Below are 18,346 nucleotides of genomic sequence, written 5' to 3' on the forward strand. Positions count from 1 at the left end.
TTGGCTATGCCACGTGGACTACACTACACTTGGACATCACCAGATGGTCAAAATAGGAATCAAATTGATTATATAATTGGTAACAGAAGATGGAGAAGTTTCATACTTTTGGCAAAAACAAGACCAGGAGCAGACTGCGGTACAGATCATGAACTGGTCGTATCGAAAATCAGAGTAAAGCTAAAGAACAACAACAAAGCAATCATAATGCCAAAATACAATTTAAATAACATCCCAGAAGAATATAAAAATCAAATAAGGAACAGATTTGAGGCTTTAAACTTAGTTGACAGAGAGCCAGAAGAACTATGGAGTGAAGTCAGAGACACAATCAGGGAAGAATGCAAAAAGACAATGCCTCTAGTTAAAAAGAGAGAAAGATCTCAATGGATGATTGAAGAAACTCTTAAAATGGTTAAAGAGAGAAAGAAAGCAAAAGCAAAAGGAGAAACACGTTCAGAACCCTAAATGCAACAATAGAGCGACTAATATGTAGGGACAAAGAACTATTACAATAGTTATTGTATAGAAATAGAAGAGGACAACAAAAAGGGATGAACAGGGATGAGACTGTGCTGGGACCATCAAGGGGCAAGCATTTCCACCTGCCTTTCCCCACCCCTCTGCCTGGGCCTTATCAGGAGGAGCTGCAGGCTGAGTCGTGCTGCTGCAGGGATGAGACTGCTGGGACCATCAAGGGGCAAGCATTTCCACCTGCCTTGCCCCCCACCCCTGCTGTTAGTAACATTTGTTTGGGGACTGTCCTTTACCAGGAAGATGAATGTTTTTGGTTTGCTGTTCCTGTTTTTTTTAGCTTTTCCGTTATTATTAGTTTTTATTGTTAGTCTCTTAATGTTTTGATGTTTGCATGTTCTGCTTTGTACGTCGCTTAGAGTGGCTGACAATTCAGCCAGATGTTCGACTTATTCGACTTATTAGTCGCTTAAGTCGAACAAGAGCCCTATTCCAAAAGATTAGAGAAATGAAAGGGAAATTTAAACCAAGAGTAGGGATGCTGAATAATCAACAGGGGAACACACTGACCCACCGAGATGAAATAAAAGGAAGATGGAAGCAATACACTGAAGAACTCTAAAAGAGATGCCAGGATGACAGATTCATTCATGGAGGAACTGTATGATGAAGAACCAGAAATTTTGGGATGTGAGGTGAAATACTTAAAATACTTGGAAAAAGCAAATCACAGGAACAGATGGCATACCAACACAGTTGCTACAAGCTACTGAGACTGAATCTGTCCAAAGTATGACAGAAATCTGTCAAGAAATATGGAAAGTAAACAATGGTCCACAGACTGGAAGCGTTCAATATACATCCCAATTCCAAAGAAAGGGAATCCCAGGGAATGCAGTAATTATCGAACTATTGCCTTAATATCCCATGCAAATAAAGTAATGCTCAATATTCTACAACAAAGGCTCTTACCATATATGGAGCGAGAAATGCCAGATATCCAAGCTGGATTTAGAAAGGGAAGAGGTACCAGAGATCATATCACAAACATACATTGGATAATGGAACGGACCAATGAATTTCAGAAGAAAAGCACCCTGTGCTTTATAGATTACAGCAAAGCCTTTGGCTGTGTAGATCATGAAAAACTATGGAATGCTTTAAAAGAAATGGGGGTGCTACAGCCTCTGATTGTCCTGATGAGCAACCTAAACTGTGGACAAGAGGCTACTTTAAGGACAGAATATGGAGAAACCAATTTGTTCCCAATCAGACAGGGTGAAAAGGGGTTGAGGTCCACTCAGCCTTCCATCCATCAGTGGTCAGTAAAATGAGTACCCGGCATCTGCTGGGGGGTGAAGAAAGGCTGGGGAAGGAACTGGCAATCCCACCCCATATATACAGTCTGCCTAGTAAACGTCACAAGACGTCACCCTAAGAGTCGGAAACGACTTACACTATAAGTGCGGGGACACCTTTACCTTTATTTATTTAATCTATACGCAGAACAAATCATACGGAAAGCGGGATTGGACCAAGATGAAGGAGGTGTGAAAATTGGAGGGAGAAATCTCAATGATAGAGATATGCCGATGATACCATACTAATAGCAGAAACTAGTAATGATTTGAAATGATGAAAGTTAAAGAGGAAAGCACAAAAGCAGGACTACAGCTGAACGTCAAAAAGACTAAAGTAATGACAACAGAAGATTTATGTAACTTCAAAGTTGACAATGAGGACATTGAACTTGTCAAGAATTATCAATATTTTGGCATAGTCATTAACCAAAATGGAGACAATAGTCAAGAAATGAGAAGGCGGCTAGGACTGGGAAGGGCAGCTGTGAGAGAACTAGAAAAGGTCCTCAAATGCAAAGATGTATCACTGAACACTAAAGTCAGGATCGTTCAGATCATGTTATGCCTGATCTCTATGTATGGATGTGAAAGTTGGACAGTGAAAAAAGTGGGTAAGAGAAAAATCAACTCATTTGAAATGTGGTGTTGGAGGAGAGCTCCGTCCATATCATGGACTGCAAAAAACAAGTAATTGGGTGTTATAAGAAATTTAACCATAACTGTCACTAGAAGCTAAAATGATGAAACTGGGGTTATCATACTTTGGAGACATAACGAGAATACATGATTCACTAGAAAAGACAATAATGCTGGGAAAAACAGAAGGGAGTAGAAAAAGAGGAAGGTCAAACAAGAGATGGATTGATTCCATCAAGGAAGCCACAGACCTGAACTTACAAGAAATGAACAGGGTGGTTCAGGACAGATGCTATTGGAGGTCGCTGATTTATAGGGTCGCCATAAGTCGTAATCGACTTGAAGGCACATAACAGTTGAGTATTACTTACCTAAAAAGGGACCAAAGAGTAATCCTTTATAACGTAATATTTCAGTTTTGCAAATAGTTGGAAGCCTGAGTTTTCACATGGGGCTGCAATCTTGTGCTCAATGATTTGGGAATAAGTACGCCTGAATTCAGTGGGATGTATTTCTGTATAAAACCAGGTTGTAAGTTTACACTCTAAGTAACCTTTTTACGGTTTTTCGCCATCGCTGTAATCATACAAGGCCTCCGCGGTTGCAGGCGAGGAGTGACAACCCTCTCCCCACCCTCCCGAACTTGACCGGCAGATTACGCTAGGCAGTAGAGGCGGTGCTTGCCCGTGAAGCAACCGGCACGAGGATTGGTTCGTGGGTGGATGACGCCGCCAGAGGAGGGCGACAGGGAGACCAGCTGGCCCTGCCCACAGAAGCGCGGAGTCCAGGCTAGGCGTTCGCGTCGTTGTCGTCCGCGGGGCTGGGAGGTGCCTGGCGCCCTCACGTCCTGTTCCTCCCCCCCCTGCGCGCTCCCTTCCTCCCCTCCCCCGCCGGCGCGAGCGCTGTGGTGAAGCCGCCGCATTGTTTGTGCCGAGGGGGGGAGGAGGGGAAGATTCTCGGCCACGGGAGTCTCAGCGACCAACCCGCAGCCGGACTGCGGCCCTTCGCGACGCGCTCCGCCTCCCGCCCCGAATGCGTCGCTGCAGCCGGATCCAGCAACCGCCACCTCTGCCGCCGCCACGACCGGGAGCCCGCGAGCGGCCGCGACAGCGCGGAGTCCTCCTCCTCCGTCACCCCTTTTCCCTCTTCGGCCTCCGTTCCGGGCGGTATTAGCTGCTGAAGGAGCGAGAGCCTCCGCCGCCATTAAACCGGACCCAGCCCGGTGTCTCAGAGGAAAGGGAGGGTCTGTCAGCCGCGTCCCTGCGGCTCCCTCAGGTGAGCGCGGAAGGGCTTGTGTGAGGGGGCGGCCCTCTGCGGACGAGCTCCACGGCGCCAAGGGAGCCAAGGTGGCTGTTCTGTTGGGCGGGCGCCATGTTTGCGGCCCGGGTATTGTCCCGGCCAGGGGTGGGTGAAGTGGGGGAGGAGAAAGAGCGAGTGAGGACTTATCGCGGAAAGAGTTGCTGGGCCTGGCGTGGAAGGAACCATTCTGCGAGGCAGAAGGGGTGGGATGGGGGAGGGGAACGGAGCGCAAGTGCTGTGGGCCTGGGCAGGAACCATTGGCGCGGAGGCGGGGTGTGGGAGGGAGAAGGGGAGTTCTCTAGAGCCATCCAGTTACTCTGTTTATTTCACGATGAGGCGGGGACAGGGCGGGCTAAAGGCAATTGGAAGGAGGTGTGCATGAGGAAGAGGTCTGAATCTTGGTAGGGTGGAACCATGCTAGTTATGCTAGTCTATTGTAGCTTAATGTTATCTGGCTTTCTTTCTGGGTTTGATCAGCTGTCTTCCTGGATTCTTTATGAAAATCGGTGTGTTCTGTGACGTCAGGGAGGAAGGCTTACTTTCTCGGGTATTCGCTTTCACTTTTTAGGTGGAGCACAACTTTCCCCGTTTGACATTTGATTCTCCTGCATATGTGTACTGGAAGTTCTCACCTCTGAATTCAGTGTACTTCTGTGTAAATGAAGCTTTTGCAGTTGAAGTGTTTGTAATCACTGCATTTATAAGCTGGGTATCCCCAAGGTACACCAGGCTTTTAACTCGATTGTACACGGTTAAACAGGGAAAGCCTTTTATCTGCCTCTTTGTAAGAGAGGTGATGCAAGATACTAACAAATATATCTGTGATTCATTATTTTGTATTCCCATGGGAAGTGCAGAGAAGGTAAATCTCACTGTATCATAAGCCTCACAAACAGTGCTTCTTGATGGAGGCTTCTCTGAAATCTTTATTTACTCTAGTGATAAATAATTTTTAAGAAGGCTTTGAATATTTGGACTTCAGCATTTATTTCTGTCATTCTTCTAGACATGGAACCTATTCATTTTCTCCAAACTTGATTTAATTTCGGTGTGGCATTGGTTTCTTATATGCTCTGGAAAAGACTCACATGGTTCTTACTATTTTAGTGGCTTATTGTCTTAAGAACCCTAGGAAAAATAGTTTTAGCTTAGCATTTTGATTTCTTCTATTATTTTCTGTTAAAATTGTTTCCTTACACAAACAGTTTTGGTTTCATTTTCAATTTTTAATTATACAATGCATTATTTATTTATTTATTTGTTTGTTTGTTAAATCTATTAGTCGCCCATCTGGCTGGCTGTCCAGCCACTCTGGGCGACGTACAAAATAAAAACATACAAATACATTAAAACATTAAAAATCTCAACAACAATAATAAAACCTAACCCACCCCAAAAGCCTGTCTGAAGAGCCAGGTCTTCAAGGCCCGACGGAAGCTCATCATAGAGGGGGCATGGTGGAGATCATTTGGGAGGGAATTCCACAAAGTGGGGGTCACAATTGAAAAAGCCCTCTCCCTTTCAGATGAGTTATCGCTTTCAAATAATAAGGGAAATGATATTAGTAATACACATGCTGTCTATTCTAAAAGCTTACTTGGATCTGAAAATGTCTGAATATCAATTTATAATTTATAGAATTAGAACAGTTGTGCTCTACTGTACAAGGTTTACAGAACAAACTAACTTTTACTGATGCAACCTTACATGCACTTGACTATGAGGTAAGTCCCAATGAACTTAGTTCTAACTACCCAGCCATATGATTATGCTGTAAGAGCTCTGTTCATTTACAATATTAGCAGTATAAAAAAAAGCTTATACATGCCCCCATGATTTTTAACAAAATGTTTAATATTGATTTAAAAATGGCCCAGTTTCTATTATAAAAAGTGAAATTTGGCTTTTAACTTGACCAAACATCCAGCAACACAGATATGTAGTCTGGATGGAACTAGTTAAAAAAATGAATAGCAAACTACCAGAACAGGTCTGAGTGGCTGTTTCGTAAGAGTGCCTATTCTGATGTAGATTTGAATAGATACCTTTTGCATTTGGGTATTCATTCACTTGATGAACTAACTATTAAAACCTTGCAATTTCCCTAATTCTATGAAAGCCCATGTAGCTTCTGTATCTCTTCCTCGCCTCTCAGCATTCCTTGTTAAAAATTAGTGGGATTGGTTACACTTCCTATTCCAAAACTATTATCCTTAAAAATGTCGACACAGTTTGAAAACAAAGAATCTTCTTTCTCAGTAAGCTGGAGAAGTGAGAGAACTGTCATTTGAAGGGAGGGCATTGACACAAAGATTTTAAAAAGTGTTGTTATGGATTACCCATAAATATGTGTATAATGGTTTCCCCAGTGCATACATGTGTTGAGTATTGCTTGTTTTATATCTTCAGATAGCACTGCACCCTATTCTTTTCCTAGAAACAGCTGCAGTTACTGGAAGAGAAAATGATGATTGCTATCCAGTAGTCTTTTATTACTGCTAAAAAGCGGGGGGGGAGAAAAAGCAGCTGTTGTCTGTTGCATTTGTTTCTGATGCATATTTTGCAGTCTGGACAGTTTTCTAAAGCAAGTAATATTCTAAAACTAAGTTGTGTGCTGATAACTTTATTGTTTCATATTGTGCTTCAGTTTTTTATAAGGATTTATAATAAGCTTGATACATTATAGTGGCACTCTACGCTCATAAATAAACCATAAGCACAAGTTGATGGGTGATAACAGAAAACAAACATTGTGACCTAAGAATCAGTTCACACTTGGCTGTTGTGTGTACATTCTACATGTGAAGGACTGCAAGACTTAAGGACATATGTCCATAAAATGTTTGAATAAGGGCTTGCAGGCACACTTTAATTTAAGAGTACATTCTGTCTTTGTAGTCCATGGAGGGCAGAGGAAGCAAGACAGACAGAGAAGATCACCAAATACATGCTGATTACCATTTACAACCTTAACTACTGTAGCCTACTTGTCATTCGAGTGCACGGTCCTGTCGAAGAGGATTCCACATCCACACAAGCAGAGATACCCATAGAATTTTATTGAGCCTCTCCCACATGTGTGATTCCAAAACAGTGAGGTCATGTTCCTTGATTATTGCAGCAATGGGAGCTTTACACAGGCTTCTTATTTCCTGTAATGGCCTGATTTGTGCTGAGCGGGAGGCTGGGAAATATGGGGCTCTTATTATTATTAATTTATTTATTTTATTACATTTTTAGACCGCCCTATAGCAACAAGCTCTCAGGGCGGTGTACAACATGTATATGTCTTATTGGGGATTCTGTGTGTGTGTGTGTGTGTATTGTTCATAAGCAAAGAAGGACTGTATGCAGCATGAGTAAGGGTTTTTCTCTCTCCCATGCTTTAAATACTTACAGGTAAGGTGAGTATGCTAATCTGTGTTAGCTATTGGTGGTGTGGGCTTTCCAAAATTAAATTCAAGCTGGGGCCACATATGTAATTTTTGTAGATGGCATCTGTCCTTCAGTACACTGATGCACACACCATTTTGTGCATTTGCTGAAATGAAATAATTAGCTTTTTATCAGACTTCCCAAAGGAACTGAGTGAACTTGGATAACTTGAAAAAAATGTGTTTTATTATACTTTGTTCACCTCATGAAATTATTCCAGTCCTAGAGGAACAAAGCATTCCTTAGTAATGTTGATTGTTATATGCTCAAAATGATCAAGGCCAGCCACAGGTTTTTTTACAGATTAAGAGGATGTGGAGAATGTTTAAATCAATTATTTAAACCTTTTAAAAAGTCAGTGTTAACTTCAGTACTGCAGCTTCTACTCTGGAAAATGGCACTGAGGCTATCAAGAGAATATGTTTTATTTTTATTGTATAGTTGGGCGTAGTCTTGTTTCTTTCCTGATAGAGTGGCGCTTGATGCCTTGGGGAGAGGGTCTGATGCCTTAAGGCAGTTTTCCTCAATCTGTTTCTCACCAAATATTTTGGATTATAACTCATCATTCCTGACCATTGACCATGCCAGCTGAGTGTTGGCAAAACATCTGGCGAACATCGGATTGGGAAAGGCTGCCTGAAGGAAAAACTTGTGCAACTGGTAGATTTACAAAGCTGATTTCATAGAATCATAAAATAGTAGAGTGAAAAGGGGCCTATAAGGCCATGTGTCCAACCCCCTGCTCAATTTAATGAAGAAGAGATAGCTTTAAACAGAACAGTAAACTTATGCTTAGACTGTCAACAGAAACAGGACAGTTTGCAGAAATAGTCATGCATTAATTTTGTTCTTTTTGTTTTTGAGCTTGCAACATTGTTCCCTTTTCTCGGCATTTTGGTATGTAAATTTTAACAACATAATACTGTTCTTTTGCCTATGTTCCATATTTGAATTGGTGTATTGTTTTAAATATTTGCCCTTTTCAGAAAATTTCCTGCCCTGCTACAAGACAGAACCATCCAAATATCTTCTTTCTACTGATGAGTGAGTCAAGCAACGAAATACAGGAGAAGGAACCAATGTCCCACTTTTTCCCAAGCATATCAGTAATCGCAAGGATGTTGTATCTTAGCAGCCATCTCCGAGTCTTCTCAAAAGGATTTTTGTAGTCATTTACACAGCACTAAGTCTGTTAGTGCCTATCTCCAAATTGTGCCTGTATCTGCTCTAACCTGGACAGAACCTTTAAGTGTGGTTATATTGTAATATTCACTAATAGGCAAAAAACCTTGCGGTTTAAGAATATACCTATAGCCCACAGATATTTCTACCAAACTTTAAAAAGCTATCCTTTCCCAGAGGCAAACAACAAGGATACATGCATAAAATAGACAATCCTCAGTAACGTTTCCAGACTGTGTGTAAAAAATGCTAATATTTCTAATCAGGCAACCACAAGGACTAGGTTTTTATTCTACATAAGAAAAAATAAGAATATTAAGAAAACAATATTTGCTGCTTTAATATGTCATGAACATGAATTATGTAAGCATTGTAACTGAACTAAAAGATCTACAACTTCAACATGGGATTTAATTTTATAGATTGCACACACTGGCTTGGATCCAGACTTTGACAAGAAGTAGGCTGTTTGTGCAACAGTACTTATCACTCCACTGCAGCTTCTAGTACCCCCCAAAACTGCTCCTGACAATGGGGGAACTCTTCCATACTTCAGCACTCCATTGCAGTCCCATGTAATTCTGGAGGGTTTCTTTTGAGAGCTCTGTGGATTATTTATTATTTATTATGATTTATTTATTACATTTATATCCTGCCTTTCTTTTCATCATAGAAACCCAAGGCGGATTGAGGGTTGAAGTTAGGAAGAGGGAGTGCGGGGAGCTCCTGTTGCACGAAAGGTCTTCTGCTCATACATGCTATTTTTTATAACTAGTGGCACATCTTGACATGCATGTTTTTTTGTTGATATAATAAAGAGTAGAACTCAATCCATTCTTCTCTCTGTTCTGTGGAGCTAAGGAGAGTAAAACTGTCAAGTATTTGTTGAGGGCTATTACTTACTTGGTGCAACAAATCCTTCATAGAAATCAGCACCTGATGCACAATTTGCATGTCTTGAGAGCAGGTTTTGTGGTGTTCCATTTTTAAAAATGATGTTTCTAGCTGTCTTGTTTATAACAAGAGGGGTGGTGGTGGTTTGTTTGATTTTTGCTTTTGTTAGTTGCTTTGTTTTGCACAGGTGGGTGTGGGATTACTCGATGGAACATTGTCTTGTAAGGCTACTTCCTCTCCAATGATAGCCCCAGGCTCAATCTCTTTATTCCTGTGGTCTTATGTCCCTTGCTGATATTCTGTTCCTTGCACCAAAATTCCACGCTCTGGTAAAACTTGCTTTCTGTGTTTCAGATAAGCCATCTAAACGAGACAAATAAGTGAAAAATAAGCTTTCTGAATAATGTTTATGGATGAGATCTAAAGGGCTATGTACAGTATTCTGCAAATGCTTTGGAGTTTCCTGGCTTCTCTTCCCCCTGCAAGTGCACTCTTTCCCCTCCCCTCTTGCTTCTGGAAGTCAAATGACCTTTCAAAGTTAATCATTGTGTGGAAAGCTGCAAAAAAATAAAATAAAAATTGGCAGCCCTGTCCATGAGTAGAAGTGCTTTCTGCTTATGCATAGTGCTATCTTTCTGTCATTGTAATGTAGCTGTTACAGTTTATGTTGTGCTATGTTAGTGAAAATAATGGATATAATATAAATTAGAAAGTAATATGCCCAATGAGTCATTAATTTCTCCTAGAAACATTCTAGAAATCATCCTAGAAACAAAACTATAAAGTTTACTATTGTTTGTAAGACTAGTTTCCATTCTGCATGCTGCTGAAATCATGGAAACTTCACTCTTCCTTTGCTCCTACCTGTTCACATAACGCAAAGTCAGCCTCTGATTTTTTTCTTCTTGAGTGCACTGAAGGGTGGAGTGAAACACTGCTCCATCACATTGAATAATTGTTTATTTTAAACTGTGGTTTAAAGTGGCACGTGAGCCAGGCCTTAGACATGGTCCCTGACCTTCTAGTTACTTAATGAACATCTCTCATATCATGTGCCGTTAGTCTTCTTTCCTCTTATTTAATATCAGGCAACATGTGTTACAGATGCATTATTTATAGCATAATATTTACATTGACTTAAATGCATTTTACTCTGAAGTAAGTGTGTATAGCATTGCAGATTTAAGCAATTCATAATTGAAAAACTACTAATTAAAGATGGGGTTGTTCCAAAAGTGTCTTGTCTACTTCTGAAGCCCTGCTGAATTCTTCTGGTTTCCCTGTCCTGCTGCAACCTCTATGTGTCTCATCCAAAGCAATATTAGGCAAGGGCTCTCAATCCTCTGGAGCAGCTTTGGAGTGGCTGTGTGTGTGTGGGGGGGGTGAGTCAGGAAAGCCCAATTGCAAGAGCAGATTTTAATTCACTGTTCTCTGAATCCAACTCACTATTTTTTAAAACCAATAAGTGGTGAATATTGTGGCATAAGTGTATCATGCCTCTAGATAATAATTTTTAAACACTTTATTAGCATAGTTTTAAAAAGAGTATGCGTGCTATAGCTGAATAGGTTCAGCCATGATCACTCTGATCTTTTCTAAAGTTTGTGAGTAGCAATTGTATTTTTGCTACTATTTTATAAGTATATAAGTATAAATGTAGCTGCCCCAGTCTTGTTCCCCAGATGTTATTAAATGAAAGGTCTCAGCAATCTTAGCTGTTGTGACCAGTGGTTAGGAACGATGGGAGTTGTAGTCCACCAACATTGGGGGACCCAAAGGTGGGGAAGACTCACTAAATGTCACAACACATATTTGTTTAAATGTAAGGATATTTTATAAATTAAATCGTTAGAGATTTCTTAAATTACAGAAATGTGTGGAATTCCTACTGTGACCTTATGAAAGTGTTTTATTTCGTAGTTTTTAAATGTCTTCTGGAAATGGAGATACTACATTCAATTTTTATGATTAAAACCATATGATTAGATTAAAACTGTTTTTCCCCCCTTACTTTTATCTTACAATTATGGTTCTAATTTTAGGAAATCAGTACCAAATGAGGAGGAAAGGAAGATGTCATCGAGTATCTTCAGCAAGGCATTCTTCTTCTCCATGCAGTATTAAACACTCCCCTACTAGAGAAACCTTGACCTATGCCCAAGCTCAGAGGATGGTAGAAATAGAAATTGAAGGTCGCTTGCACAGGATCAGTATCTTTGAACCCCTGGAGATTATATTAGAAGATGATGTTACAGCCCAAGAATTAAGTGAATGCAACAGCAATAAAGAAAACAGTGAGAGGCCACCAGTCTTTCTGAGAACGAAGAGGCACAGAAACAGCAAAGTTAAAAAGAAAAATGAAGCTGTTCCAACTGCACATGGCATTCCGTCTACAGCAAATATTCTTCCAGAACCCAAAGTGCATATTGTTGAATACAGTCCACCTTCTGCGCCTCGAAGGCCCCCAACTTACTATAAATTTATTGAAAAGTCTTCAGAAGATCTTGATAATGAAGTGGAATATGACATGGATGAAGAAGATTATGCATGGCTAGAAATAATCAATGAAAAGCGAAAGAGTGATGGACTCTCAGTTGTATCACAGAACATGTTTGAATTTCTTATGGACCGTTTTGAAAAAGAGTCTTATTGTGAGACTCAAAAACAGGGTGAACATCAATCTTTAATTGATGAAGATGCGGTTTGTTGTATTTGCATGGATGGAGAGTGTCAGAACAGCAATGTAATTCTTTTTTGTGATATGTGTAACTTAGCAGTGCATCAGGAGTGTTACGGGGTGCCATATATACCTGAGGGCCAATGGCTCTGCAGACAGTGTCTGCAGTCTCGTTCGCGGCCTGTAGACTGTGTACTGTGTCCAAACAAAGGAGGTGCCTTTAAAAAGACAGATGATGATCGATGGGGACATGTTGTGTGTGCTCTCTGGATTCCAGAAGTTGGATTTGCCAATACAGTTTTTATTGAGCCAATCGATGGAGTCAAGAACATTCCCCCTGCCCGATGGAAGTTAACATGCTACCTCTGTAAACAGAAAGGTGTTGGTGCCTGTATACAGTGCCACAAAGCAAACTGCTACACAGCATTCCATGTTACATGTGCTCAAAAGGCTGGTTTGTATATGAAAATGGAACCCGTGAAAGAACTAACTGGCAGTGGCACAACATTCTCTGTAAAAAAGACTGCATATTGTGATGTACATACACCACCAGGTTCTATTAGGAGACCTCTGAATATTTATGGAGAAGCTGAAATGAAAAATGGCCTCTATAGAAAAGAGGGCTCTGCCAAAACAAGGTCTACATCAAAAGTCAGAAAAAAGGCTAAAAAGTCAAAGAAAGCACTGGCTGAACCATGTACAGCGATGCCTGCAGTATCTGCTCCATGTATCCCTCCTCAGAGGTAAGAAAATCATTAAAGGTAAATATTTTACCCAGACATTTGCTTTATTTTAATTTCCTAGATGTTCTTGTATTTGTCAGCATGCTGATTGGGAATGAGATCTGCAATACTTTTATGTGGCTTTTTGAGGAACAAGTTAATAGAATAATACTGTTCTTACTCGGGAACTTCCTCTCTCTGGAAAGGAGAAGATATCTTTCACAGTCATAATTGCTGGACCCACAAGGTGGTTTGAGTACACTTACATTTAACAGAAAATCTGTAAATTATTTACCTAGATCACAGGTGGACAGTCTGCAGCCCCTGGCCTCATTTTATGCAGCCCTGATGTTTCCTGAAGCTTCCCCATTCTTCCATCCCATCAGAGTTCCTTCCTTGTTCTTTTCCTCCTTATTCCTCCAGTTTTTTAAAAAATATTTTATTAACATTTTATATAACTTATTGAAACGCAGACAACAGACAGGAAACATGGAAAGAGACAAATGCAGTCATATGAGAACTAGACATTCCTTTAGGTTTTTGACAGTGTTTTTCCTCCTTCCATGTAGCTTCAGAACAATTGGGACAGTATTTTATCTGATTAGCATAAATTGATGTGCTTTTTAAAAAAATGCCCTTGTTTGTATGGCTTGGGGGAAATGTTTTTTACCTAGCTGTCTGAGAACAAATGTTTAGGCTTTTATTCGGGGCGGGGGGCACACTAAAGTCAGAAAGGAATTACTTTTACTTGCCTTGAAGAGCAATAGCTATATTGGTCTGTTGTACCAAAAAATAAAATAAATGTATTTCATGCTTATTTCAGAGTAACCCAATCAAAAACCAGTGGGGTTTATGTATGAGTAGACCTGCATAAGATTAAACACTATAATCCAGGGCTGAGGTTGTCGAATTACAACTGCCATCATTCCTAGCCATTTGTCATGCTTGCTAGGGCTAATGGGAGTTTTGGTTCAGCAACATCTGGAGGACCAAAGGTTTCCCACTCCTGCTGTAATCTGAGAATAGCCAAACTGAAAATTGACACAGGTTGGTCTTGTTTGTCAATAAATCCAGAACATTTTTGTCTCTGGGTCCACCCATCATCTTCTGTGGCTCTGCCCACCACTGGCATGGCATGCAACCCCCAAGGGAATGCGCAAACCTTATTTATTAAATTTATATTCTGCCCTTCTTTCCTAAATGGTGCTCAGAGCTGTTAACAATATAAAATCCATCGAAGCTATCATTGGATAGTAATAATAATAATAATAATAATAATAATGGGATATTAATATATTTTAATATTCTAGTAAAATGGTCTTGAAATACAGTGTATTAAACATTATTATGTATGGTGTGTCTGAATTGGAAATGGAAAGTTGGCTGTTCTTGAACTCTTCATGTAGATACTTTTATTTTGAGCAATTACTTCTGAAAAACAACTCTGATAGGTGAAATATGTTGGAAAATATTTACTTCAACCTAGAAAACTACTTGCAAACCATTTGGTTTAATTTCCATATTTTATCTGATATTGGAAAATGTTGAAATATTTCCTTGTTTTTTGTGCTTTTTAATAGTATAGTGCCTGTGAAATAATTTAGTGTGGTGATTCAAAATAAATACTGGAAGGCCCAAATTTCTAGTTATGTTTGTTTATTGTTTTTTATATTCCACCTTACCTCCAAAGAGCTCAAAGTGGCATATATGGCTCTCCTTCTTTTCCCCATATTTTATATTTACAACAATCCTGTGAAGTAGGTTAGGTTGAGAGATAGTGACTAGTGCAAAGTCACCTCATGAGCTTCGTGGCTGAATGGGGATTTGTACCTCCATCTCCGATGTCCTGTTCCAACAAGCTAACTCAAGGGTGGGGAACCTTTTTGGCTCACCAAGCCAGATTCTTATCAGGATCAGCTTGCTGTTGTCCCACCTGTCAATATTCCTTGTGTGGGGTTCTCAAGCTCAAGGGGCCCTGCTGCAGGAAGCTCTAGAAAGAAGCTTGCATTTTAAAATGTAGGCTTTGTTGTGCTTCCCCCAGCATGGTATGGATGAAGAGGAGAAAAAAGCTCCTTTCTCCCCATTGTGTCCTCTCCGTCCCCCATCCACGAGAAAGATGCCTGCATTTTACAGCCTTTCTTTGGCTGCATGCACCTGATCCCATAGCAGAGTTTAACTCCCACTTACAGGAGCAGGCACTTGCAGCCAATGCAGAATTGAACCCTGCCTTCCTGCCAATAAGCTTATGTTGTGAGCTGATTGGCAGGTGGGCGTTGTTTGGGGAAAATGAACAGGCAGACCAAGATTGCCTACTACACCACTCTGCCTCTCCATGTGTTAGTAGTGTAGACACAGCAGGTTCATCAAATGGAGGGAGTTGTAGTCCAGTGTTTGTGTATGCCACATATTTCTCTGAACGCTTAGCCCTTGAACTGTCACAGTGCTTCCTTTAACCGAGTTCAAACAGTTTGTGTGGCTGGCACGAGAACTGTGAAATGGACAACTCCATCTCACTCCATCTCTACCCTGCATCCCATGTGTGCTGTCCATCAACATTTATGCTCTTCTCTGTCGCTGCATGCATTGCTGAATGTTGTTGTAGGAACATGGATTGCTACATAACACATGGTGTCTAATAACAAACTAGTTTTGATGAGTTTGAAGACTCTTCACCTTTTGCGGAACTCATTGTTAATCACAAATAGTAAAGTTTTTCCCCCTATGCTTGATATGTTTCAAAGCAACTCTGTCGCATCATGTATTTGATTGAAATAAAATTTCCATATTATATTTAACAAAATTGGTACTTTTAATAAGTAGATATTGTGTATAATTTAATATCATTAAGAATTTTATTTTAAAATTTATATCTGCTGTTCAGTTCATAAAATTCTCAAGGCAGCTGTGACATTTATTTATTGATTGATATATTACATTTATATACTGTCCCATAGCCAAAGCTCTCTGGGTGGTTTACAGCAATTAAAAACATTAAAAACAAATATACAAATTTTAAAACACACACAAAAAAATTAAAAACACAGTTTTAAAAAAATTAACAACAATTTAAAAACACAAAAATTGAAATGCTATGGTGATTTACATGTTACAGAAACAAATGTATCAATAACCCTGTATGCAGTATTACTGAAAAACCATTTGAAGTGTCTTACACTGCAATCCTGTGCCTGTCTATTCATAAATAAGTCACAACAAGTTCAGTGGGGCTTACTCCTAGGCAGCTGAATATAGGATTACAGCTTTAGTCTAGTAATGAGATCTAAGAAAAGAATAACTGCTATATTTTTTCCATAGAAGAATATTCTGTAAGTTATTTTTAGAGCTATCCCATTTCATATATTAAAGTGGCAAGAGCACAACCAATAATGTTAAACTAAGGCTGCAGTCTTATTAAGCATTCTTAAACAGCAAGCCTCATTGAACCCAGTGAGACTTACTTTTAAGAATTGCATCTTTTAATCCAGGGTTGATAAAAATCAATGGTTCTTTTTTTAAAAATGGATTTTTTTATTTAAATCAGTTTTTTTATTTGAATCAGAATTAGTAAAGAAAGAGTCTACATCAAAAATATCATGATTGCTAATTGTATTCTATGAATATGTTAACAGCAGTTTATTGTTATTATTATTATTTCCATTTATAGACCGCTTACTATCTAAAAGATCTCAAAGCGGTTTACAATAGAATACACAAGGTACAATAAAAAATCAAATTAATTTGCAAAGCAAAATATATAAACAATATCCATATACATAAATATTTACATAGACACAGTATAAAAGTTCATGGAGATGGGAGATAACCTGATCAGTCCTATTCTGCAGATAGTATACATGAAGTTCAATATCTCTCTCTCTTTTTCTAAGTACAAAGATAGAGAAGGTCAGTGAATAGAGAATTCGGAGAGATGGAGTAGATCTGAACAAGGAAGAGACCACTGAAGTGGCAATCCAGATTTTAACAGCAGTAGCCTCTTCTGCAGATATAGAGAGATTGTTTTCTTCCTTTGGACTAATTCAGTCTAAATTGAGAAATAAATTGGGAACTGAAAAAGCAGGAAAGCTTGTATTTCTTTGCCAGACAGTGAACAAGGAAGACAGAGGTGAAGAAGACTGAGTTAACTGTACCACCCAATATTTTAGGTTTCTCATGTTGACTTGATTGAAATGGCCTAAATTTTATTTTTAAAGAACTTACATTTATCTAAAAACTGAAATAGTTAACCATTCAAAAATTCATATGCATGTTTTTTAATGTTGTTTGTTTATTTTTCTGGTTAGTTATCTTCTGTTTAGTGGTGGTCTGGCATATCATGACAAAAATACCATGATTAATTTAAAAGTTGGAGCTGGTTCATCTCCTGAATGACTTCACAAGTTCATTCTGCTTTAGTACTAAAATGACCAAATTATTATCCCATTTTTTTAATGAATATTAATCTAAAAACATTTCAGAACAATTGCTTAGTGTGTACCTACCTTCTGATGAGAATGATATCTCCTAATATCTATTAAGGTTATTTTAAACAATAATGTACTTTATACAAAAAATGATGATTAAACAGAATCTTCCTCACTAGTGATTTATACTGTGATTTAAATAATTAAAATTGAGTCCTTCAGTGAAACAATTTAAATCAACCCTGTTTAATCTATATGAACTACCATTTGGACACATTTAATATTATTTAAGGGTAATTTAAGGTAAATAGTTGGTTTATCTTAAATTTTGGAAAATTTGGTCATGCAGTGTAGTCTTGTTCCTTTTTAAAAAAAATCTATTTGTTACTGATGCAAATGGATTTTACTCATGGAGACTGGGAGAGTTGCCAGTCTTGCTTTTGGATTATAGGTTGAAATTCGGTGTTGAAATTCACTCTACAGGGCTCATAACCTTCAGAAACTGCAGAGTGGGGTAGTTGGAGAGACACTGTGAAGGCTTTATTGAGATGGTTGGCCAGAAAAGCCCTTGTACAATAACAGAACTGTGTGTGCAGCTTTTTGTATCTCACAATGTTCTAATATCTTTGCATATCTGTTGATACAGTTACTGAAGTTATGTGCAAAAGTGTAAGGCAAGCCATTTCTAGAGAGTTGGAATATTTCTAGAAATTTTGAAACCATGGGGAAAAAACCTTTATTTTCCATTTTCCCCCAGAAAAAACCCTGGAAATCTTGGGGGAAATATGCAATATTTATTTCTTTATCACCCTTTGCAGGTTGAAAATCACTTTGTTGCTTTAGGAACATAAAATGGATTACATATAACTTACTTTGCCCATAAAATTATCATGTTTGGCATATTAAGTTATTCAGATAATAATTACAAATTGGATTTACTTTTGTTATAAATTGAGCTACAAGCTGCTGAATTGTAAGGAGCCCAGCATTTCTTTGGTTCTGCAGTTTGAGGAGCAGGCAAAAACAAAACAAACAGAAGAAACAATCAGCATTATATTTATTTACTTATTTATTACATTGATATCCCTCCCTTCCTTCCAAAGGAGCCCAAGTTGATAAACACACAAGCAATAAAACATCTTAAAACATCTTTAAAAAAGTAAAACAAAATTATTATGCCTCCTCCAGTGTCAAAGCAGACATATATCACTCAATTTCATAGAAAGAGTTGAGAAAAAGAGAGGG

The 18,346-nt window shown here is 38.9% G+C and overlaps 1 protein-coding gene across 3 annotated transcripts in view; it reads left to right on the plus strand.

Annotated features, from left to right (window-relative positions):
- The first annotated feature begins 3,228 nt into the window (after window positions 1-3,228).
- Window positions 3,229-18,346, plus strand: part of BRD1 (bromodomain containing 1) — a 61,026-nt gene continuing 45,908 nt past the window's right edge. For 2 of the 3 annotated variants that reach the window (XM_061640249.1, XM_061640247.1), the window contains exons 1-2: window positions 3,230-3,746; window positions 11,324-12,701. In XM_061640249.1, coding sequence (XP_061496233.1) covers window positions 11,338-12,701 — 1,364 coding nt within the window. In that variant the 5' untranslated portion in view covers window positions 3,230-3,746; window positions 11,324-11,337. Of the gene's footprint in view, window positions 3,747-11,323; window positions 12,702-18,346 lie in introns of all 3 variants that reach the window. The other variant, XM_061640250.1, reaches the window with a different exon arrangement.

The sequence above is a fragment of the Rhineura floridana genome, chromosome 8, assembly GCF_030035675.1.
Source record: "Rhineura floridana isolate rRhiFlo1 chromosome 8, rRhiFlo1.hap2, whole genome shotgun sequence".
Lineage (NCBI taxonomy): Eukaryota > Metazoa > Chordata > Lepidosauria > Squamata > Rhineuridae > Rhineura > Rhineura floridana.